Here is a 24,796-nt window from a genome sequence, read left to right as displayed (position 1 = left end):
CATCGCTGTGTGGGTCCAAGGGGGTCGTCTCGAGCTACTCACGGGGTCACAGTTGCCTGGGAGTCCTCCGTGGTGTTGGTTCTCTGAATCTCGATCGGGTGCAGAGGGTGAAGTCTCTGCGAGTGAAGACATTTAAAAGTTGCAATATTGTTGCTGTTTGTTGAGCAGAGCACCTGCTCACTGGAGTTTCTTGGTCGTTTGATTCAGGGCAGTCCTCTGAGGCTTCAGAGGTCGGTGTTCCTTTTCGGATGCGTCGCTGATGCAGGTTTTCGAGTCAGGAGACAGGCCGGTAGGGCTGGGGCCAAAGCAGTTGTCTCCGTCGTCTCTGCTGGGCTTTCAGGTCAGCAGTCCTTCTTGGTTCAGGTTGCAGGAATCTGATTTCCTTGGTTCTGGGGTGCCCCTAAATACTAAAGTTAGGGGTGTGTTTAAGTCTGGGAAGCAGTAGCCAATGGCTACTGTCCTGGAGGGTGGCTACACCCTCTTTGTGCCTCATCCCAGAGGGGAGGGGGGCACATCACTAATCCTATTGGGGGAATCCTCCAAAACTAAGATAGAGGATTTCTAAAGGCAGGGGTCACCTCAGCTCAGGGCACCTTGGGGGCTGTCCTGACTGGTGGGTGACTCCTCCTTGTTTTTCTAATGATCTCCTCCAGCCTTGCCACTAAAAGTAGGGGCGGTGGCCAGATGGGCGGGCATCTCCACTAGCTGGGATGCCCTGGGGAGCTTTAACAAAAGGGTGAGCCTTTGAGCTCATCGCCAGGTGTTAGTTCCTGCAGGGGGAGGTGAGAAGCACTTCCACCCAGTACAGGTGTTGTTCCTGGCCACAGAGTGACAAAGGCACTCTCCCCATGTGGCCAGCAAGTCATCTGGTTGTGGCAGGCTGGCAGAAACTGGTCAGCCCCACACTAGAAGTTGAATTGGTATTCAGGGGGCATCTCTAAGATGCCCTCTTGGTGCATTTTACAATAAATTCCACACTGGCATCAGTGTGCATTTATTGTGCTGAGAAGTTTGATACCAGACTTGCCATATTTCAGTGTAGCCATTATGGAACTGTGGAATTTGTTTGACAAACTCCCAGCCCATATACTCTTATGGCTACCCTGCACTTACAATGTCTAAAGTTATGCTTAGACACTGTAGGGGCATAGTGCTCATGCACTTATGCCCTCACCTATGGTATAGTGCACCCTGCCTTAGGGCTGTAAGGCCTGCTAGAGGGGTGACTTATCTATACTGCATAGGAAGTGTGTGGTTGGCATGGCACCCTGAGGGGAGTGCCATGTCGACTTACTCGTTTTGTCCTCACCAGCACACACAAGCTGGTAAGCAGTGTGTCTGTGCTGAGTGAGGGGTCCCCAGGGTGGCATAAGATATGCTGCAGCCCTTAGAGACCTTCCCTGCATCAGGGCCCTTGGTACCAGGGGTACCATTTACATGGACTTATTTGGATGCCAGGGTGTGCCAATTGTGGATACAAAAGTACAGGTTAGGGAAAGAACACTGGTGCTGGGGCCTGGTTAGCAGGGTCCCAGCACACTTTCAAATCATAACTTGGCATCAGCAAAGGCAAAAAGTCAGGGGGTTACCATGCCAAGGAGGCATTTCCTTACAACGGCATTTGCCTTTCAACTCGAAGTCGGCAATGTTATCTTGTCAGCCAGGCGTCCATCAACTAAAACTGTATACAACTGTCAATGGAATACATTTGTGGCATGGTGTACCAACAAATCTGTTGATCCCCTTTCTGCCCCTCTGTCAGAGGTTCTTTTGTTCATTCTTTCTTTGGCCCAGCAGGGCTCTGCTTTGGGCACCCTTAAACGGTATTTGTCGGGCATTTCCTCCTTTCTTAGGCTACCTGATCAGCCCTCACTTTTTAAATCTCCTATTGTGAGTAGGTTCTTAAAAGGGCTCACCACTTACTTCCTACCACTCCATTTATCATGCCTCAATGGGTTCTTAATTTTGTATTTACTTATTTGATGTGTACCCCCTTTGAGCCAATCCATAATTGTCCCTTGCGGCTTCTCACATTCAAAACTGTCTTTCTGTTCGCTATCACATCTGCTCATGAGTGAGTGAGCTTCAGGCCCTTTCTTCAAAGCCTCCATAGTTGTCTGTACACCCTGACCAAGTGGTGTTACGCACTAGAGCTTCCTTCCTTCCTAAGGTGGTCCATCACTTTGCCTACCTTCTACGCACCCCCACATCCTTCCCATGAGGAGGAGAGACTCCTTCTGGACCCAAAAAGAGTATTGGCGTTCTACCTCAATCGTACTCAAGATGTGCGGGTGGACTATCAACTTTGTTGGCTATGTGGGTGCGAAGAACTGGAAGGCGGTGCAAAAGCGTACCATCTCTTGATGGTGCTTCTTTGCATCAAAATGTGCTACGCTTTGGCAAAAAAGCAACCTCCTGAAGGCTTGCGTGCTCATTAAAACCAGAGCAACTGCTACTTCCTCTGTTAGCACCCAGCGTTCCTGTCCTAGATATCTGTCAGGCAGCTTACATGGGCATCCCTGCACACGTTTGCTAAGCATTACTGCCGGGATGGTCAGGTCCGTCGAGACAGCTACTTTGGTCGTTCGGTCCTGCAGGACTTTCTAGTATGATCTTGGTTCGCAGCCCACCACAGAGGATGGCATTGCTTGGGTATCTATTCTAAGGTAAGCAATCTGCAACTAGAAGTCTATCAGATGTACAAGTTACTTACCTTTGGTAACAAAATATCTGGTAGAGACATATTCTGGTTGCAGATTCCTTACTGTCCACCCATCCACCCCGCTTGCGAACTGGTTTCTAGGGACAGGGATTCCCCTTTCAGGTCCTTAGCTCTGGCGCACCAATCTCAGTGTTTTTAGCGGCTCTGCGCTGTGGCGTGGAAAGTAGTTAAAAGAAACTGACGTCACTGTGTGAGGGTGTCATCTATGTACTACTCCCGATGTCATCACTGCGACTACGACGCCTGCGGAGTTGACCAATGAATGCCACCTACCGATGCACAAGGGTATTGCTCGAAGAAAAAATCTCCAGATCCAGTCTGACGCCTGGGGAAAAATTCAAAGGTAAGGAATCTGCACCTAGAATGTCTCTACCAGATGTTTCGTTACCAAAGGTAAGTAACTTGTACTTTAAGTCCTCAGCTTAAGTTGAGTTAGCAAAATGCTTAAACATGATTTGATTTATTTAGTATTCCACAGCAGCAACAGTTTAGTGAATTCTGAAGCACATCCGTTAAGCCCTAATTGTCTATGACAATGCCATGCTTAGAGTGCCAGAAGTGGGTCAAGGAGTATCTAGCAGGATTTTGAATATTAAGTTTGTTTTGTAATCACTTTTGAAGGTGAGAGTAAGAATGCAAATATGTGCAATTAGATTTGTTGAGACCTGAAACAGAAATGTGACACATTTTTCAGAATAAAACAAATGTCTTTTATTTGATAATCATTCGTGGTTTGCTCATTCTGGATCTGCTCTTGTTCATTCTTTTGGATTTTAGGTGGAGAATGAACTGGAAGATCTTATTGATGAACTTCTAGAGCGAGATGAGGGAACAGGTAAGAAAAGTGACTTCTTTGAGGGATGCGGTTGCACACTTTGTAGAATCAAGACCAAACGTAGGTGGTTAGGTGTGTAAGACCAGAGAGCTAGGGAATAAGTAAATGTAGATGGTAAGATTGTGTTGAGCAGTGTTTGGGGGCAGCATACTGTCAAAAAACGTCTCAACTTCTATGTTGAGACATGAGTCGGCAGTAGATGGATTTTCCACTCATTCATTTTTCCCTCTTGTCTCACATGTTAATCCAATGTCAGTCCACATTTGACATATGTTTACTTCAGTGTGTGGTATTTCGATGCATTGAGTGGCTGCTTGATGTGAAGCTCTGCCTAGGTAGAGAGGAGTATGACTTCTTGCTTAGAAATGCACTATTTTTTGACTTGTCAGTGAATAGAACTGAAGATGAGTCGCAAGAAGATGTTCTGATGGATGAGGCACCCTCCAACCTCAGCCAGGCTTCAACACTGCAAGCCAACCGGGAAGGTGAGTTGGGGATACTCATGGTATCTTCAAAACTTATAGTGCATCTGCGTGCCATTATAGCTGAAACCAAATCTGCACCTTCCAACTCAAAGTAAATGTTCAGTGGCATGTGCAGCTGTATATAGACATGCTTTGCATAAGTCTGCCAGCTAGTGTTGAGTCTGGAGTGGAGAAGTGTGGCTCAGTGGTTAGAGTGGCAGACCCTGATGCAGAGATCTGGCTCGGGACCAGGGTTCAATTCCTGCCTCAGTGGGTCGTGGGCCCAATTCCCTTGGATCAGATAATTCTCGCCTCGGTGCCTAATCTAATGCGTCCCACTCTGTAACTCTGGGCAATAGCTTGCTTAATCTCCACAACTGCCTTGACAGCACTTAGAGGCCTGGCTTCACCCTGGGGGTTGCGCAGGAGTGGGCGCCTCACAGTGAAAAGCCAGGAGGGGTTCCACAGCGGTATGTAGACAGCGCCTTGAGACCCTAACGGGTGAGTAGTGTGCTATACAAGTGCAAAGTTTACAGTTTACAAGTTGTTTTTGTTAGAAGAATCTTTTCGAGTCACTAGATCGGGTGACTCCTCTTGGTGATATTGCGAATGGGCATCGAGTCCTTTGTTTGTTTTTTTTTTTCCTCTGCCGTCTGGTTCGGACGCGTTTTCCTCTCAATCCAGTATTCCTCAGATCGGTGTATTTGATTGCTTCTTCTCTATCTCGTAGTCTACTCAAATTTCCGCACCTGGAATCAGTTCACCGCCCTTTGGGGCACCCGTCTCAGGTCTACTACTCCATGTGGTGTTGGGATATGGAATGGACTCTGTAAGGAAATGCCTCCTTGGCATGGTTACCCCCTGACTTTTGGCCTTTTGCTGATGCCAGTTATGATTGAAAGTGTGCTGGGACCCTGCTAACCAGGCCCAGCACCAGTGTTCTTTCCCTAAACTGTACCTTTGTTCCCACAATTGGCACAGCCCTGGCACACAGAAGTCCCTTTTAAATTGTTCCCCTGATACCACAGGCCCTGATGCCAGGCAAGGTCTCTAAGGGCTGCGGCATGTCTTATGCCACCCTGGGGACCCTTCATTCAGCACACGCACACTGCCTCACAGCTTGTGTGTGCTGGTGGGGAGAAAATGACTAAGTCGATATTGCACTCCCCTCAGAGTGCCTTGCCAACCTCACATTGTCTATGGCATAGGTAAGTCACCCCTCTAGCAGGCCTTATAGCCCTAAGGCAGAGTGCACTATACCACAGGTGAGGGCATATGTGCATGAGCACTATGCCCCTACAGTGTCCAAGCAAAACCTTAGACATTGTAAGTGCAGGGTAGCCATAAAGAGTATATGGTCTGGGAGTTTGTCAGACACAAACTCCACAGCACCATAATGGCTACACTGAAATCTGGGAAGTTTGGTATCAAACTTAGCACAATAAATGCACACTGATGCCAGTGTGGAATTCAAGGTAAAATACACCCAGAGGGCATCTTAGAGATGCCCCCTGAATACCAGTCCGACTCCTAATGCTAGGCTGGCCAGTTTCTGCCAGCCTGCCACACACCAGACATGTTGCTGGACACATGGGGAGAGTGCCTTTGTCACTCTGGCTAGTAACAAAGCCTGTACTGGGTGGAGGTGCTTCTCACCTCCCCCCTGCAGGAACTGTAACACCTGGTGGTGAGCCTCAGGTTGCAGAAATCTGATTTCCTGATTTCTTGAGTGCCCCTAAATACTAAATTTAGGGGGGTGTTTAGGCCTGGGGGGCAGTAGCCAACGGCTCCTGTCCTGGTGGGTGGCTACACCCTCTTAGTGCCTCCTCCCTGAGGGGAGGTGGGCACATCCCTAATACTATTGGGGGAATCCTCCAAAACTAGGATGGAGGATTTCTAAAGGCAAGGGGTCACCTCAGCTCATGTCACCTTAGGGGTTTTCCTGACTGGTTGGTGACTCCTTGTTTTTTTAATTATCTCCTCCAGCCTTGCCGCCAAAAGTGGAGGCAGTGGCCGGAGGGGAGGGCATCTCCACTAGCTGGGATGTCCTGTGGCGCTGTAACAAAAGGGGGTGAGCCTTTGAGGCTCACCGCCAAGTTTTACAGTTCCTGCAGGGGGAGGTGAGAGATGCACCTCTACCCAGTACAGGGTTTGTTCCTGGCCACAGAGTGACAAAGGCACTCTCCCCATGTGGCCAGCAACTCTTCTGGTTGTGGCAAGCTGGCACAAACTGGTCTGCCCAACACTAGAAGTCGGATTGGTATTCAGGGGGCATCTCTAAGATGCCCTCTGGGTGCATTTTACAATAAATTCCACACTGGCATCAGTGTGTATTTATTGTGCTGAGAAGTTTAATACCAAACTTCCCGGATTTCAGTGTAGCCATTATGGAACTGTGGAGTTCGTGTTTGACAAACTCCCAGACCATATACTCTTTATGGCTACCCTGCACTTACAATGTCTAAGGTTTTGCTTCGACACTTAGGGGCATAGTGCTCATGTACATATGCCCTCACCTGTGGTATAGTGCACCCTGCCTTAGGGCTGTGAGGCCTGATAGAGGGGTAACTTACCTATACCACAGGCAGTGTGAGGTCCCCCGGGTCCCTCCATAGAGTTCTATTGAGAACCAGATGCCCTGTTTGCACACTGCACCTGGCCGACCATGTGCCGCTGAGGGTGTGGTTTTTGTGCCTACTTGGTGCTCCTCTAGTACTCCTCCAAACCCCCCTGGTCTTCCCTCTGACAACGAGGGTACTTACTTGCAAGCAGACTGTAACCGGAATACCCCCGTCTCCATAGGAGCCTACATTATTTTGACTCCTGTTTGACCTCTGCACCTAACTGGCCCTGTGTTGCTGGTGCTGGGTGTTTGGGGTTATCTTGAACCCCCCAGACGGTGGGCTACCTATGCCACAGTGATTGAACCCATAAATTTACTTACCTCAAAAACTGTACTTTACTTTCCTCCCCCAGGAACTGTTGAAAATTGCAGTGTCCACTTTTAAAATAGCTTTTTGCCATTTTAAAGGAAACCGTGTACATTGTTGACTGCATTCAAAGTTCTAAGTATTACTATGCAAAGTACCTTTCGTTTAATGTACTTACCTGCTAAATGAATCTTGGGGTTCTAGAAATAAATTTACAAAATAATATTTTTCTATACGAAAACCTTTTGGTCTGGAGTTATGTCACTGTGTGTTTTCACTTATTGCTTGTGTGTGTACAACAAATGCTTAACACCACCCTCTGATAAACTTAACTGCTTGACCACTCTACCACAAATAGAGCATTAGAATGATCTATTATTGCCTCTGTCAGACCTCTTCGGTAACCCCTGGACTCTGTGCACACTATATCTCATTTTGATATAGTATATCCTGAGCCAGCTTCCGAAATGCTCTTATTCTCACCTGCGGGAAAACAATCTAACAAAGGACTTGATGTCCATGTGCAGTATCACAGAAAGAAGTCACCCGATCTTGTGACTCAGATTCTTCTAACAAAAACAACTTGTAACACTCCATACCCAACACTAGATGGTGACCTTAAGCAAAACATGTGAATCTACAGCACCACATGCCTCAAACAGATGTCTACTGGGTAAGTTACATTTTCTTTACATGTCTCGGGGATTGAAAGGAAACTCAGTTATATAATTTGATGTGCAATAGTCCTTAGAAATGCAGTTCCTAGTTCTACCGATGGTTAATTCCCGTGTGTAGGGATTTCCTGTGCTTGAATGTTAGCACAACAGGTGCCCTAAAAGTGTAACAGATGGAAGAGTAATGACAAGGTTTGTTGCATGTATAGCTGAAGGTCACGTGAGTTGCATGCTTTTGCCAGCTAGCATTGGCCAGCAGCATTACAAGTTGTTCTATGTAGTAGGGGTTTCAGTCTTGAGGTGTATGGTGCATTGTGGATTTCAAAGGGATGTATTCCTATTCACCTCAAACCAAAGCTTCCTCCTGAAAAAAAATCTTGTAACTTTTATGGCCCACACTGTGTGTGTAAATCATGTGAATCCACAGCACCCCAGGCAGCAGATTCTTAAAAGTGAAGGTTGTTTTCCAGAAAAAGCTTGAAAATAGGATGTCCCTTCCTTTCTACCTAAAGTCTGTAGGATGCCCGTTACCCCTGGTTCTTCCTTTAATACCCTACAAAATTCCTTTGCATTGGCCCTGAAATCCTATCCAGCATTTCACACCTTTTGTTCCTTGAGTAGATTCTTGCGATAATGAAGGAGCTAGATGTCTAGACACCATTTCCAATGAGCTCATGCAAGTTGCTACATTTGGTGCCCTTTGAGACACTGACTAACCGTACTTGGTAGGTCTGCATTTCAGCCATTGTAGTAATGGATGAACCCCTAACCAGGGAATGTTTATAGAAACACAAGATTGACATGTAGAAGCTCCTGGGCGTAATAGAAGCAGGATGCAGTGGGATTTATTTAGCTTCTTACACCATGAGGTGTTTCCCAAAGGGTAGTGCGCACCTGAAAGCTTGTATTGTTTGGTACTGCTTTGTACTGCTTTAATCTGAAAATGAGCATAATTTTGCTGCAGTTGAATTTGAGGGATTTGTTCGTCATCTGTTTTTTACTGTTCTACCTGTTACCATTGGAATAGTGATGATCATCTGCAAATGATTCTAAAGCCAATGGCTACTTTCATCTCTCTCTGGATTAACAGGGTGCAAAACAAAACCAGGACATGTTCTAGACCCTAAATTTTAAGTTTACATGTGAAAATGTACACTGCTAAATGCCCCTGGCATTCATGAATATCTGCATAGGAAAATGTCAATATGTTTCAAATTTGTCAATCGAACCTCTTATTCTAGGATTACGTTAATTTATATTGTAACTCAAATTCTCCTTCAGGGGATCTGCATTGATAATCATAAGCAATGAATATTCCTAGGGCATTTTGGAAAAAGTCATGTTTTGTGTAGTATCTAAACCTTACTTTGGAAAGGCCAGGAAGTACATATGTAACATGGCAGCCTAAAAACAGGTTATATTGCCAATTCTGTTAGTTTACTTTAAAAGAAAGAAGACATTACGTCAAGCCTTAAAAGGTCACTGTAGGAAACTGCCCCTTTTGTACTTGATCACCCCCACTTTCTGTTCACTGGTACTAAGGGTTTTCGATTCAGGTGCACTGGGTCCTTGCTGAAATGTGTACAATAGGCACACACTCCTATCCCTGTGTAAGTTCCTAGTAAATGTTACCCCTAGTACCTAAGGCCTGTGTACTGGAGAGGGTCCCTAAGGGCAGCAGATGTATTGTGCCACCCTCTGGAACGAAAACACACCATTGCAGCCAGACAACATGGCACACTCATTGTGTGCATGCTCCAATCACTACATCTAAATATATTGTATTGAAATAGTATTTCTATAGTGCTTATGACCTCTGACAAGGCGTCAAAGCGCTTTTCGGCGAGTAGCACACTACTCCATAACCCAAGAGGAATTAATGGTGTATTAGTACAGGGAAATATGAGTTCAGTTTTAGTATTTTTATGAGTTAATTTGAGCAGAGGATATGTGAGTTTATTAGTTGGTTTGACTAGAGTAATGGAAGGATAGAGGATGGAAGAATCCAGAAGTGTTAATTGGGAGTTTATAGTAATAGGATGAGGCTTGGGATGAGTAAAGGAGAGATAAAGGCTGAGGGAAGAGTCAGATGATAGTAGCAGGAGGGGTTTTGGATGAGTGAAGGTGAGATAAATGAGGGAGAATTTATTAGAACTGTTTGGGAGATCATGGTAGTAAAGTGAGGTTTGGTGAGTTAGATGTGGAAGAGGAGAGGAGCTTAGGCAGAGTTATTTTTGAGATGAAAGAAGTAGACTGGGTTTGGGATGAGTCAGAGTGGGGATGGAGGATAGTTTGATAGAGACATGACATATGGTGATGGGTAGACAGTAAAGCTTACAAGAGTACATCTATATTTTTATAAAAAAATTATATACTTTTTTAATCAGTTTTATTTTTCTTTAATTCATTATTGTTTTGTTTATTTTTTTTACTTTAATTTACTTTTTATAATTTGAGTTTTATTTATAGATTTTATTTCATTTCTTTCTATTTATACACACACATATACATATATATTGACATATTTAATCATGAGAAAATATACATTTGTTAAACAGGTTTAAAGAGTATGTGTTGAATTTATTGTCATAGTAGTGATATTTTCTAAGAACTATATATATATATCTAGAATATACACATAATCAGAAAAAATATTTATGAACACAGGCATATGCAGTTGAAAGCTATTTGAATATGGTGGTTATGAAGAAAAGAGCCAACTCTTCAGTAGTCTTCTGAAGACAAGATAGTTATCCGTGGATCTTATATTTGGTGATAATGAATTCCAGAGTTTGGCTGCTTGAACGGAGAAGGATGTACCACCTATAGTCTTTTTCTTGTATGGTGGTGTTCTAAGGCGGGGCGCCAATCTTGAGCGGAGGTTTCTTTGTTGAATGTACTTGGTTATTTTGTTTCTGATAAAAAGTGGTCCTGTTCCATATATAGTTTTGTGGGTGATAGAAAGCAGCTTGAAAGTGGATCTTGTGGCAACAGATAACCAGTGTAGTGCTCTCAAGTCGGGGAGATGTGGGCTTGCGGCTTTACATGTAATAGTAGCCTGGCTGCGGAGTTCTGAATACATTGTAATTTTTTCATAATAGATGGAGATGATTCAAGGTAGAGGCCATTGGCATAATCCAGTTTGGATAGTACAAGAGAGATAGTAGCTTGCACCTATATGTAAGTCACCCCTACAACAGGCCTTGGAGCCCTAAGGCAGGGTACATTATATTTGATGTAAGGACATATCTGCATGAGCAGATATGCCCCAGTGATGTCTAGTTCGATTGCTGGACATTGCAAGTGAACAGGGAAGCCATCTTAAGGTATGTACTGGACACTCGTCATCAAGAGCTCCACAGCTACATAATGGCTTCACTGAAACCAATGGTGTTTGGTATCAAGCGCCTCATCTTAATTCCAGGCTGATGTTACCCTTGGATTTATTACGATGTGCACCCAGAGTGCACCTTAGAGGTGCCACCTGAAACCCACTAGTCTTGGAGTGTGTTGGCTGGCTGTTTTTGACCAGCTTGCCAACACAGACATGTTTCTGACCCCCTGGAGGTGAGAGCCTGCATTCTCTGAGGCCAGAAATATAGTTTACTTTGGAAGAAGGTGTTAACACCCCCTCCAGCAGGATGGCTAGTGAATCTGAATGCCAAGTCCAGACTGCAAAGTCCCTGCCACCTTTGGTATGCTACCCTTGCTTCCCCAGACCTGGGAGATGCCACCCCCAGCCCTGAGGCTTATTTGGCACAAGGACAGGTGGGAAATTAACTATGCAAGTAGGTGTGATGCACTACCAGGCTAGTCACACACCTAAGGTGGTTAGCCTGATGTGTGCCATGAAAGAAGGGTTCCACTATCTTGTTTTTGGTGGAACTAGGAACTCTGGGGCAGGATTATGCCCACTTTCCACAGAAAGTGGCCACCAATGATGGGCTCTTCTGTTGGAAGGCAGTTGATTCAAGGTCTGTAGTTTGGTATGCTTCCTGTGCTGTACCCTCCCATTGGGTTCTGGAACACTTTGAAGGTTTTACGTTTTTGTAATCTAACCATGTTCCTTCACCAGTATACCTACTCTGGGGAGAAAAGTTTTGCTTAGATGTTTTTGTTATTAGATTCCATGAACATCCTTGACCCGGAGGATGAGGAGGAGCACACTCAGGAAGAGGACAGCAGTGGCAGCAATGAAGATGAGGATGACAGTCAGGATGAAGAGGAAGAGGAGGAAGATGAGGATGATCAGGTGAGGGCTCCTTGGGGGGCTAGAAGTAAACATGATTATATTTCAAGTGCTAGTTCACTCAAATGAAAGTATTCTCAATGTGCCCGTCGCCAAAGTGCTGATAGCAATGTTAGCCTACTGTATTGTTCAGAAACTAGTTAGGCCACGAGTTCTTAAATCTGCTGTATAAAGTAGTCGAGTTTGGTTTCCTTCTCATTCTTTCGGTATGTATCTAATCAAGCCTGTGAATAGTTGACTGTATAGACTACCTTGAAAAGGCTGGGCATCCACTTACATTCGTATGTGTGATGTTAGCAACACATGATTCGGGAGATAACAAACAAGAGCAGTCATTCACACAGTCTTCCATTCTGCATCTGTGACTTCCTCTGCAGGATGATGAGGAAGGTGAGGAAGGGGATGAGGATGATGATGAAGATGGCTCCGAGATGGAGCTTGATGAAGATTATCCTGACATGAATGCCTCCCCACTGGTGCGCTTTGAGAGATTTGACCGTGAAGATGATCTCATCATAGAGTTTGACAACATGTTCTCTAGTGCAAGTAAGTCCTGTTCCTCATTCACTCGTGCTGTGTATACGACCATGCTATGTAGGCCGGATGAGACTTGCAGCGGACTCTCCTGTACAGCGCTGTCTGACAACCTCTGTATTGGATGGCAGAATGGTCAGAGCAGCTTATTAAAAATTGAAGAATACTGTTAATATTTCCTCAAATCAAAATTAATTAGGTTACCAAGTCCTAGAACTAGTTACAATCAAGTGATCCTTCTGTTATTCAAAACATTATAAAATAGATGTTCAATGTGAAAGTTAAATGCACATTACTGTATGGAAACATTACAGCTAAAAATACAGCAAATTGCCTTTTTCTGTAAAATTGTCGGGTTGTTACTTATGGTTGATTCTGTAGTAACCTGTCTCTGTATCGCCTACACCAAAGCAAGGTATAGTGTGCACAGTCCAGTGGTGTAAGGAAATGCCTCCTTGGCATGGTTACCCCCTGACTTTTTGCCTTTGCTGATGCTATGTTTTGAATTGAAAGTGTGCTGAGGCCTGCTAAACAGGCCCCAGCACCAATGTTCTTTCCCTGACCTGTACTTTTGATTCCACGATTGGCACACCCTGGCATCCAGATAAGTCCCTTGTAACTGGTACCTCTGGTACCAAGGGCCCTGATGCCAGGGAAGGTCTCTAAGGGCTGCAGCATGTATTATGCCACCCTAGAGACCCCTCACTCAGCACAGACACACTGCTTACCAGCTTGTGTGTGCTAGTGAGAACAAAATGAGTAAGTCGACATGGCACTCCCCTCAGGGTGCCATGCCAGCCTCTCACTGCCTATGCAGTATAGGTAAGACACCCCTCTAGCAGGCCTTAAGGCCCTAAGGCAGGGTGCACTATACCATAGGTGAGGGTACCAGTGCATGAGCACTGTGCCCCTACAGTGTCTAAGCAAAACCTTAGACATTGTAAGTGCAGGGTAGCCATAAGAGTATATGGTCTGGGAGTCTGTTTTACACGAACTCCACAGCACCATAATGGCTACACTGAAAACTGGTAAGTTTGGTATCAAACTTCTCAGCACAATAAATGCACACTGATGCCAGTGTACATTTTATTGTAAAATACACCACAGAGGGCACCTTAGAGGTGCCCCCTGAAACTTAACCGACTATCTGTGTAGGCTGACTGGTTCCAGCAGCCTGCCACACTAGAGACATGTTGCTGGCCCCATGGGGAGAGTGCCTATGTCACTCTGAGGCCAGTAACAAAGCCTGCACTGGGTGGAGATGCTAACACCTCCCCCAGGCAGGAGCTGTAACACCTGGCGGTGAGCCTCAAAGGCTCACCCCTTTGTCACAGCACCGCAGGACACTCCAGCTAGTGGAGTTGCCCGCCCCCTCCGTCCCCGGCCCCCACTTTTGGCGGCAAGGCCGGAGAAAATAATGGGAATAACAAGGAGGAGTCACTGGCCAGTCAGGACAGCCCCTAAGGTGTCCTGAGCTGAGGTGACTCTAACTTTTAGAAATCCTCCATCTTGCAGATGGAGGATTCCCCCAATAGGATTAGGGATGTGACCCCCTCCCCTTGGGAGGAGGCACAAAGAGGGTGTACCCACCCTCAGGGCTAGTAGCCATTGGCTACTAACCCCCCAGACCTAAACACGCCCTTAAATTTTGTATTTAAGGGCTTCCCTGAACCTAAGATTTTAGATTCCTGCAACTACAAGAAGGACTGCTAAGCTGAAAAACCCCTGCAGAGGAAGACCAGAAGACACCAACTGCCTTGGCCCCAGACTTACCGGCCTGTCTCCTGCCTTCCAAAGAAACCTGTTCCAGCGACGCTTTCCAAGGGACCAGCGACCTCTGAATCCTCTGAGGACTGCCCTGCTTCGAAAAAGACAAGAAACTCCCGAGGACAGCGGCACTGCTCCAAAAGAACTGCAACTTTGTTACAAGGAGCAGATTTAAAGACCCCTGCAACTCCCCGCAAGAAGCGTGAGACTTGCAACACTGCACCCGGTGACCCCGACTCGACTGGTGGAGAACAACCAACTCAGGGAGGACCCTCCGGCGAATCTACGACTGTGAGTAACCAAAGTTGTCCCCCCTGAGCCCCCACAGCGACGCCTGCAGAGGGAATCCCCAGGCTCCCCCTGACCGCGACTGTCTGAACTCCATTTCCCGACGGCTGGAAAAGACCCTGCACCCGCAGCCCCCAGCCCCTAAAGAAACGGAACTTCTGTGCAGGAGTGACCCCCAGGAGGCCCTCTCCCTTGCCCAGGTGGTGGCTACCCCGAGGAACCCCCCCCCCCCCCTGCCTGCCTGCGACGCTGAAGAGATCCCTTGATCTCATTGACTTCCATTGAAAACCCGACGCTTGTTTGCACACTGCACCCGGCCGCCCCCGCGCTGCTGAGGGTGTACTTTCTGTGCTGACTTGTGTCCCCCCCCGGTGCCCTACAAAACCCCCCTGGTCTACCCTCCGAAGACGCGGGTACTTACCTGCTGGCAGACTGGAACCGGGGCACCCCCTTCTCGCCATTGAAGCCTATGTGTTTTGGGCACCTCTTTGACCTTTGCACCTGACCGGCCCTGAGCTGCTGGTGTGATAACTTTGGGGTTGCTCTGAACCCCCAACGGTGGGCTACCTTGGACCAAAAACTGAAAACTGTAAGTGACTTACTTACCTGTGAAAACTAAACAATAACTTACCTCCCCCAGGAACTGTGAAAATTGCACTAAGTGTCCACTTTTAAAACAGCTTAGTTCGATGGCATCTGTCGCTGTAGATACGCATGTTTTGCATAGCTCGCCATCTGGTGTTGGGCCGGAGTGTTACAAGTTGTTTTTCTTCGAAGAAGTCTTTCGAGTCACGGGACCGAGTGACTCCTCCTTTTGTCTCCATTGCGCATGGGCGTCGACTCCATCTTCGATTGTTTTTTTTCCGCCATCGGGTTTGGACGTGTTCCTGTCGCTCCGAGTTTCGGAACGGAAAGATAGCTAATTTCGGAAGATTTTCGTCGGTATTGTTGCGTTCGGGATCGGTGTAGTTAGATTCAACACCGCGTCGAAAGATCGAAGAGCTCCGGTGCCCTTCGGGGTAGTTTTTCGATCCCCCGTCGGGGCCTGGTCGGCCCGACCGCATGCAGAAGAACGCCGATGGAACGGACCCCATTCCGCTTCTGTCCCAAATGCCACAATAAATACCCCTATACAGACCAACACTTGGTCTGTAACCTGTGCCTGTCACCTGAGCACAGTGAAGACACCTGCGAGGCCTGTCGTGCGTTCCGGTCCCGAAAAACACTCCGAGACCGTCGAGCCAGAAGACTTCAGATGGCGTCCGCGCCGACAGCCCACCGAGAGTTCGAGGAACAAGAAGAGGAAGGAACCTTTTCGATCCACGAATCGGACTCCGAAGGATTCGACGATACACAAACCGTGAGTAAGACGTCGAAAACCACTCAGAAGAAGATTTACAAGGCCCAGGGGACGCCACTGCCACCAGGCCATGGCTTGACCCATAAATTCGGTGACCGACCGTCGGCACCGAAAAAGGCCCAAACAGTGCCGAGATCGTCCGACTCCGGTCGAGACACCGGCACGCAGACTTCTCGGGACCGAGAAAGTGCTGGAGACAAGCATCGACACCAAGATACCGTTGTAGACACGGCTCGACGCCGAGACAGCGGCACCGACGAAGATCGACGCCGAGAGGTTTCGGCCCCGAAAAAGAAAAGTCACCTCGGAGCTGAAAAAAGATGCAGACAGGGTTTCGGTGCCAAAACAGACTGCAACCGACCCAGTTTCAGGCTCTTATACAGAAGAGCAATCGCTAACCTCCCAAATGCGAAAGCATAGGTTTGAGGAAGAGCTACAATCAACTGATGTAGACCATACGCAAAAGCGTATTTTCATACAGGAGGGGACAGGAAAAATAAGCACCCTTCCCCCTATTAGAAGAAAGAGAAGATTGGAGTTCCAAACTGAACAAACACCACAAACAAAGGTGGTGAAAAAGGTTACTCCACCACCCTCTCCTCCACCTGTAATTAACGTCTCACCAGCACAAACTCCATCACATTCCCCAGCTCACACCACCATGAGCCAGGGTGACCAAGATCAGGACGCATGGGACTTATACGACGCCCCAGTGTCAGATAACAGCCCGGAGGCATACCCTACGAAGCCATCTCCACCAGAGGACAGCACTGCATATTCTCAAGTGGTGGCTAGAGCAGCACAATTTCACAATGTAAGCCTCCACTCAGAACAGGTCGAGGATGACTTTTTATTCAACACCCTCTCCTCCGCCCACAGCTCCTACCAAAGCCTGCCTATGCTCCCTGGTATGCTCCGGCACGCAAAAGAAATCTTTAAGGAGCCGGTCAAAAGTAGGGCAATCACACCAAGAGTGGAAAAAAGTATAAGGCGCCTCCTACAGACCCGGTTTTCATCACTACACAGCTGCCACCAGACTCTGTCGTTGTAGGAGCAGCTAGGAAAAGGGCCAACTCCCACACATCTGGAGATGCACCACCCCCAGATAAAGAAAGCCGCAAGTTCGATGCAGCTGGTAAGAGAGTCGCAGCACAAGCTGCAAACCAGTGGCGCATCGCTAACTCTCAGGCACTACTTGCGCGCTATGACAGAGCCCATTGGGATGAGATGCAAAATCTCATTGAACATCTGCCCAAGGACCTACAAAAGAGGGCAAAACAAGTGGTTGAGGAGCGACAGAACATTTCAAACAACCAAATACGCTCCTCCATGGACGCTGCAGATACAGCTGCACGGACAATTAATACATCTGTGTAGGAAGTTGGCTTTGTATGTGCTATTTCAAAGTAAGGAATAGCATGCACAGAGTCCAAGGGTTCCCCTTAGAGGTAAAATAGTGGTAAAAAGAGATAATACTAATGCTCTATTTTGTGGTAGTGTGGTCGAGCAGTAGGCTTATCCAAGGAGTAGTGTTAAGCATTTGTTGTACATACACATAGACAATAAATGAGGTACACACACTCAGAGACAAATCCAGCCAATAGGTTTTGTTATAGAAAAATATCTTTTCTTAGTTTATTTTAAGAACCACAGGTTCAAATTTAACATGTAATATCTTGTTTGAAAGTTATTGCAGATAAGTACATTAGGAACTTTGAATCATTTCAATTGCATGTATACTTTTCAAGTTATTCACAAATAGCTATTTTAAAAGTGGACACTTAGTGCAATTTTCACAGTTCCTGGGGGAGGTAAGTTTTTGTTAGTTTTACCAGGTAAGTAAGACACTTACAGGGTTCAGTTCTTGGTCCAAGGTAGCCCACCGTTGGGGGTTCAGAGCAACCCCAAAGTTACCACACCAGCAGCTCGGGGCCGGTCAGGTGCAGAGTTCAAAGTGGTGCCCAAAACGCATAGGCTATAATGGAGAGAAGGGGGTGCCCCGGTTCCGGTCTGCTTGCAGGTAAGTACCCGCGTCTTCGGAGGGCAGACCAGGGGGGTTTTGTAGGGCACCGGGGGGGACACAAGCCCACACAGAAATTTCACCCTCAGCGGCGCGGGGGCGGCCGGGTGCAGTGTCAGAACAATCGTCGGGTTCGCAATGTTAGTCAATGAGAGATCAAGGGATCTCTTCAGCGCTGCAGGCAGGCAAGGGGGGGGCTTCCTCGGGGAAACCTCCACTTGGGCAAGGGAGAGGGACTCCTGGGGGTCACTTCTGCAGTGAAAGTCCGGTCCTTCAGGTCCTGGGGGCTGCGGGTGCAGGGTCTTTTCCAGGCGTCGGGACTTAGGTTTCAGAGAGTCGCAGTCAGGGGAAGCCTCGGGATTCCCTCTGCAGGCGGCGCTGTGGGGGCTCAGGGGGGACAGGTTTTGGTACTCAGTCGTAGAGTAGTCCTGGGGTCCTCCCTGGGGTGTTGGTTCTCCACCAGCCGAGTCGGGGTCGCCGGGTGCAGTGTTGCAAGTCTCACGCTTCTTGCGGGGAGATTGCAGGGTTCTTTAAAGCTGCTTCTTGAAACAAAGTTGCAGTCTTTTTGGAGCAGGTCCGCTGTCCTCGGGAGTTTCTTGTCGTCGTCGAAGCAGGGCAGTCCTCAGAGGATTCAGAGGTCGCTGGTCCCTTTGGAAGGCGTCGCTGGAGCAGAGTTCTTTGGAAGGCAGGAGACAGGCCGGTGAGTTTCTGGAGCCAAGGCAGTTGTTGTCTTCTGGTCTTCCTCTGCAGGGGTTTTCAGCTAGGCAGTCCTTCTTCTTGTTGTTGCAGGAATCTAATTTTCTAGGGTTCAGGGTAGCCCTTAAATACTAAATTTAAGGGCGTGTTTAGGTCTGGGGGGTTAGTAGCCAATGGCTACTAGCCCTGAGGGTGAGTACACCCTCTTTGTGCCTCCTCCCAAGGGGAGGGGGTCACATCCCTAATCCTATTGGGGGAATCCTCCATCTGCAAGATGGAGGATTTCTAAAAGTTAGTCACCTCAGCTCAGGACACCTTAGGGGCTGTCCTGACTGGCCAGTGACTCCTCCTTGTTATTCTCATTATTTTCTCCGGCCTTGCTGCCAAAAGTGGGGGCCGGGGCCGGAGGGGGCGGGCAACTCCACTAGCTGGAGTGTCCTGCGGTGCTGTGACAAAGGGGTGAGCCTTTGAGGCTCACCGCCAGGTGTTTCAGCTCCTGCCTGGGGGAGGTGTTAGCATCTCCACCCAGTGCAGGCTTTGTTACTGGCCTCAGAGTGACAAAGGCACTCTCCCCATGGGGCCAGCAACATGTCTCTAGTGTGGCAGGCTGCTGGAACTAGTCAGCCTACACAGATAGTCGGTTAAGTTTCAGGGGGCACCTCTAAGGTGCCCTCTGGGGTGTATTTTGCAATAAAATGTACACTGGCATCAGTGTGCATTTATTGTGCTGAGAAGTTTGATACCAAACTTCCCAGTTTTCAGTGTAGCCATTATGGTGCTGTGGAGTTTGTGTAAAACAGACTCCCAGACCATATACTCTTTATGGCTACCCTGCACTTACAATGTCTAAGGTTTTGCTTAGACACTGTAGGGGTACAGTGCTCATGCACTGGTACCCTCACCTATGGTATAGTGCACCCTGCCTTAGGGCTGTAAGGCCTGCTAGAGGGGTGTCTTACCTATACTGCATAGGCAGTGAGAGGCTGGCATGGCACCCTGAGGGGAGTGCCATGTCGACTTACTCGTTTTGTCCTCACTAGCACACACAAGCTGGCAAGCAGTGTGTCTGTGCTGAGTGAGAGGTCTCCAGGGTGGCATAAGACATGCTGCAGCCCTTAGAGACCTTCCTTGGCATCAGGGCCCTTGGTACTAGAAGTACCAGTTACAAGGGACTTATCTGGATGCCAGGGTCTGCAATTGTGGATACAAAAGTACAGGTTAGGGAAAGAACACTGGTGCTGGGGCCTGGTTAGCAGGCCTCAGCACACTTTCAATTGTAAACATAGCATCAGCAAAGGCAAAAAGTCAGGGGGCAACCATGCCAAGGAGGCATTTCCTTACAATCTGTAACTATCAGAAGGCATGCATGGCTACGAACGTCTGGATTTAAACCAGAGATTCAGCAAGCAGTTCTCAATATGCCTTTTAACGAAAAAGAACTGTTCGGTCCAGAAGTGGACACAGCGATTGAGAAACTCAAAAAGGACACGGACACTGCTAAAGCCATGGGCGCACTCTACTCCCCGCAGAGCAGAGGGAATTACAGCACATTCCGTAAAACACCCTTTAGAGGGGGGTTTCGGGGTCAGGGCACACAAGCCAGTACCTCACAGGCAACACCGTCCAGTTACCAGGGACAGTATAGAGGAGGTTTTCGGGGACAATATAGGGGAGGGCAATTCACTAGGAATAGGGGAAACTTTCAAAGCCCCAAAACCCCTACTACTAAGCAGTGACTCACATGTCACTCACCCCCTCCACACAACACCAGTGGGGGGAAGAATAGGTCATTATTACAAAGCGTGGGAGGAAATCACTACAGACACTTGGGTTCTAGCAATTATCCAACATGGTTATTGCATAGAATTTCTACAATTCCCTCCAAACATACCACCAAAAGCACAAAATTTGACAAAACATCATTCCAATCTCCTGGAGATAGAAGTGCAGGCACTATTGCAGAAGAATGCAATCGGATTAGTACCAAACACACAAATAAACACAGGAGTTTACTCACTGTACTTTCTGATACCAAAGAAGGACAAAACGCTGAGACCAATCCTAGACCTCAGAATAGTAAACACATTCATCAAATCAGACCACTTTCACATGGTCACACTACAAGAAGTGTTACCATTGCTAAAACTACACGACTACATGACAACTTTAGACCTCAAAGACGCGTATTTCCATATACCGATACACCCATCGCACAGGAAATACCTAAGGTTTGTATTCAAAGGAATACATTACCAATTCAAGGTATTGCCTTTCGGATTAACAACCGCACCAAGAGTCTTTACCAAATGTCTAGCAGTAGTCGCTGCACACATCAGAAGGCAGCAAATACATGTGTTCCCATATCTAGACGACTGGCTAATCAAGGCCCATTCGTTAATAGAGTGCTCAAACCACACAAATCAGATCATACAAACCCTCTTCAAACTAGGGTTCACCGTCAACTTCACGAAATCCAACATTCTGCCGTGCAAGGTACAACAATACCTAGGAGCCATAATAGACTCAACAAAAGGAGTAGACACTCCAAGTCCCCAAAGAATCCAAAATTTCAACAACATCATACAACGCATGTATCCAACACAAAAGATACAAGCAAAGATGATATTACAACTCCTAGGCATGATGTCTTCATGCATAGCCATTGTCCCAAACGCAAGACTGCACATGAGGCCCTTACAACAGTGCCTAGCATCACAGTGGTCACAAGCACAGGGTCATTGTAGGAAGTTGGCTCTGTATGTGCTATTTCAAAGTAAGGAATAGCATGCACAGAGTCCAAGGGTTCCCCTTAGAGGTAAAATAGTGGTAAAAATAGATAATACTAATGCTCTATTTTGTGGTAGTGTGGTCGAGCAGTAGGCTTATCCAAGGAGTAGTGTTAAGCATTTGTTGTACATACACATAGACAATAAATGAGGTACACACACTCAGAGACAAATCCAGCCAATAGGTTTTGTTGTAGAAAAATATCTTTTCTTAGTTTATTTTAAGAACCACAGGTTCAAATTCTACATGTAATATCTCATTCGAAAGGTATTGCAGGTAAGTACTTTAGGAACTTTAAAGCATAAAAATTGCATGTATACTTTACAAGTTATTGACAAATAGCTGTTTTAAAAGTGGACACTTAGTGCAATTTTCACAGTTCCTAGGGGAGGTAAGTATTTGTTAGGTTAACCAGGTAAGTAAGACACTTACAGGGCTTAGTTCTTGGTCCAAGGTAGCCCACCGTTGGGGGTTCAGAGCAACCCCAAAGTCACCACACCAGCAGCTCAGGGCCGGTCAGGTGCAGAGTTCAAAGTGGTGCCCAAAACACATAGGCTAGAATGGAGAGAAGGGGGTGCCCCGGTTCCGGTCTGCTTGCAGGTAAGTACCCGCGTCTTCGGAGGGCAGACCAGGGGGGTTTTGTAGGGCACCGGGGGGGACACAAGTCCACACAGAAATTTCACCCTCAGCAGCGCGGGGGCGGCCGGGTGCAGTGTAGGAACAGGCGTCGGGTTCGCAATGTTAGTCTATGAGAGATCTCGGGATCTCTTCAGCGCTGCAGGCAGGCAAGGGGGGGATTCCTCGGGGAAACCTCCACTTGGGTAAGGGAGAGGGACTCCTGGGGGTCACTTCTCCCGTGAAAGTCCGGTCCTTCAGGTCCTGGGGGCTGCGGGTGCAGGGTCTCTCCCAGGCGTCGGGACTTTAGGTTCAAAGAGTCGCGGTCAGGGGAAGCCTCGGGATTCCCTCTGCAGGCGGCGCTGTGGGGGCTCAGGGGGGACAGGTTTTGGTACTCACAGTATCAGAGTAGTCCTGGGGTCCCTCCTGAGGTGTTGGATCGCCACCAGCCGAGTCGGGGTCGCCGGGTGCAGTGTTGCAAGTCTCACGCTTCTTGCGGGGAGCTTGCAGGGTTCTTTGGAGCTGCTGGAAACAAAGTTGCAGCTTTTCTTGGAGCAGGTCCGCTGTCCTCGGGAGTTTCTTGTCTTTTCGAAGCAGGGGCAGTCCTCAGAGGATGTCGAGGTCGCTGGTCCCTTTGGAAGGCGTCGCTGGAGCAGGATCTTTGGAAGGCAGGAGACAGGCCGGTGAGTTTCTGGAGCCAAGGCAGTTGTCGTCTTCTGGTCTTCCGCTGCCGGGGTTTTCAGCTAGGCAGTCCTTCTTCTTGTAGTTGCAGGAATCTAATTTTCTAGGGTTCAGGGTAGCCCTTAAATACTAAATTTAAGGGCGTGTTTAGGTCTGGGGGGTTAGTAGCCAATGGCTACTAGCCCTGAGGGTGGGTACACCCTCTTTGTGCCTCCTCCCAAGGGGAGGGGGTCACAATCCTAACCCTATTGGGGGAATCCTCCATCTGCAAGATGGAGGATTTCTAAAAGTTAGAGTCACCTCAGCTCAGGACACCTTAGGGGCTGTCCTGACTGGCCAGTGACTCCTCCTTGTTATTCTCATTATTTTCTCCGGCCTTGCCGCCAAAAGTGGGGCCTGGCCGGAGGGGGCGGGCAACTCCACTAGCTGGAGTGTCCTGCTGGGTTGGCACAAAGGAGGTGAGCCTTTGAGGCTCACCGCCAGGTGTGACAATTCCTGCCTGGGGGAGGTGTTAGCATCTCCACCCAGTGCAGGCTTTGTTACTGGCCTCAGAGTGACAAAGGCACTCTCCCCATGGGGCCAGCAACATGTCTCGGTTTGTGGCAGGCTGCTAAAACTAGTCAGCCTACACAGATAGTCGGTTAAGTTTCAGGGGGCACCTCTAAGGTGCCCTCTGGGGTGTATTTTACAATAAAATGTACACTGGCATCAGTGTGCATTTATTGTGCTGAGAAGTTTGATACCAAACTTCCCAGTTTTCAGTGTAGCCATTATGGTGCTGTGGAGTTCGTGTTTGACAGACTCCCAGACCATATACTCTTATGGCTACCCTGCACTTACAATGTCTAAGGTTTTGTTTAGACACTGTAGGGGCACAGTGCTCATGCACTGGTACCCTCACCTATGGTATAGTGCACCCTGCCTTAGGGCTGTAAGGCCTGCTAGAGGGGTGTCTTACCTATACTGCATAGGCAGTGAGAGGCTGGCATGGCACCCTGAGGGGAGTGCCATGTCGACTTACTCATTTTGTTCTCACTAGCACACACAGGCTTGTAAGCAGTGTGTCTGTGCTGAGTGAGGGGTCTCTAGGGTGGCATAAGACATGCTGCAGCCCTTAGAGACCTTCCTTGGCATCAGGGCCCTTGGTACTAGAAGTACCAGTTACAAGGGACTTATCTGAATGCCAGGGTGTGCCAATTGTGGATACAATGGTACATTTTAGGTGAAGGAACACTGGTGCTGGGGCCTGGTTAGCAGGGTCCCAGCACACTTCTCAGTCAAGTCAGCATCAGTATCAGGCAAAAAGTGGGGGGTAACTGCAACAGGGAGCCATTTCTTTACAGTCATCTTCTAGATCTGGTGTTAATAGACCGCCAAACTTACCTCTCGCTTCTATGGTGGAACAACATAAATTTAAACAAAGGGCGGCCTTTCCAAGACCCAGTGCCACAATACATAATAACAACAGATGCTTCCATGACAGGGTGGGGAGCACACCTCGATCAACACAGCATACAAGGACAGTGGAACGTACATCAAACAAAACTGCATATAAATCACCTAGAACTGCTAGCAGTTTTTCAAGCACTAAAAGCTTTCCAACCAATAATAGTTCACAATTACATTCTCGTCAAAACAGACAACATGACAACAATGTATTATCTAAACAAACAAGGGGGGACACACTCCACGCAGTTAAGCCTGCTAGCACCAAAAATTTGGCGTTGGGCAATTCACAACCAAATTCGCCTAATACCACAATTTATACCAGGGATTCAGAATCAACTCGCAGACGATCTCTCTCGAGATCACCAACAGGTCCACGAATGGGAACACCTCAAATAGACTTGTTTGCGACGAAGGAGAACGCAAAATGCCAAAACTTCGCATCCAGATACCCACACAAGCAGTCCCAAGGCAATGCCCTATGGATGAACTGGTCAGGGATATTTGCTTACGCTTTTCCTCCTCTCCCTCTCCTTCCTTATCTGGTAAACAAACTCAGTCAAAACAAACTCAAACTCACATTAATAGCACCAACTTGGGCAAGGCAACCCTGGTACACAACGCTGCTAGACCTATCAGTAGTACCCCACATCAAATTGCCCAACAGGCCAGATCTATTGACACAACACAACCAAAAGATCAGACACCCAGATCCAGCATCGCTGAAT

General features: G+C 47.6%; 1 protein-coding gene across 10 annotated transcripts in view; it reads left to right on the top strand.

Moving 5' to 3' along the window:
- Positions 1–24,796, top strand: part of HUWE1 (HECT, UBA and WWE domain containing E3 ubiquitin protein ligase 1) — a 1,403,674-nt gene that overhangs the window by 837,159 nt on the left and 541,719 nt on the right. For all 10 annotated transcript variants that reach the window (XM_069209338.1, XM_069209335.1, XM_069209339.1 and 7 more), the window contains 4 exons: positions 3,500–3,557; positions 3,947–4,042; positions 11,750–11,877; positions 12,252–12,420. In XM_069209338.1, coding sequence (XP_069065439.1) covers positions 3,500–3,557; positions 3,947–4,042; positions 11,750–11,877; positions 12,252–12,420 — 451 coding nt within the window. The remainder of the gene's footprint in view (positions 1–3,499; positions 3,558–3,946; positions 4,043–11,749; positions 11,878–12,251; positions 12,421–24,796) is intronic.

The sequence above is a fragment of the Pleurodeles waltl genome, chromosome 10 (assembly GCF_031143425.1).
Source record: "Pleurodeles waltl isolate 20211129_DDA chromosome 10, aPleWal1.hap1.20221129, whole genome shotgun sequence".
Lineage (NCBI taxonomy): Eukaryota > Metazoa > Chordata > Amphibia > Caudata > Salamandridae > Pleurodeles > Pleurodeles waltl.
The sequence above is the reverse complement of the archived record's forward strand: the minus strand, read 5'-3'. Positions and strand labels throughout refer to the sequence as shown.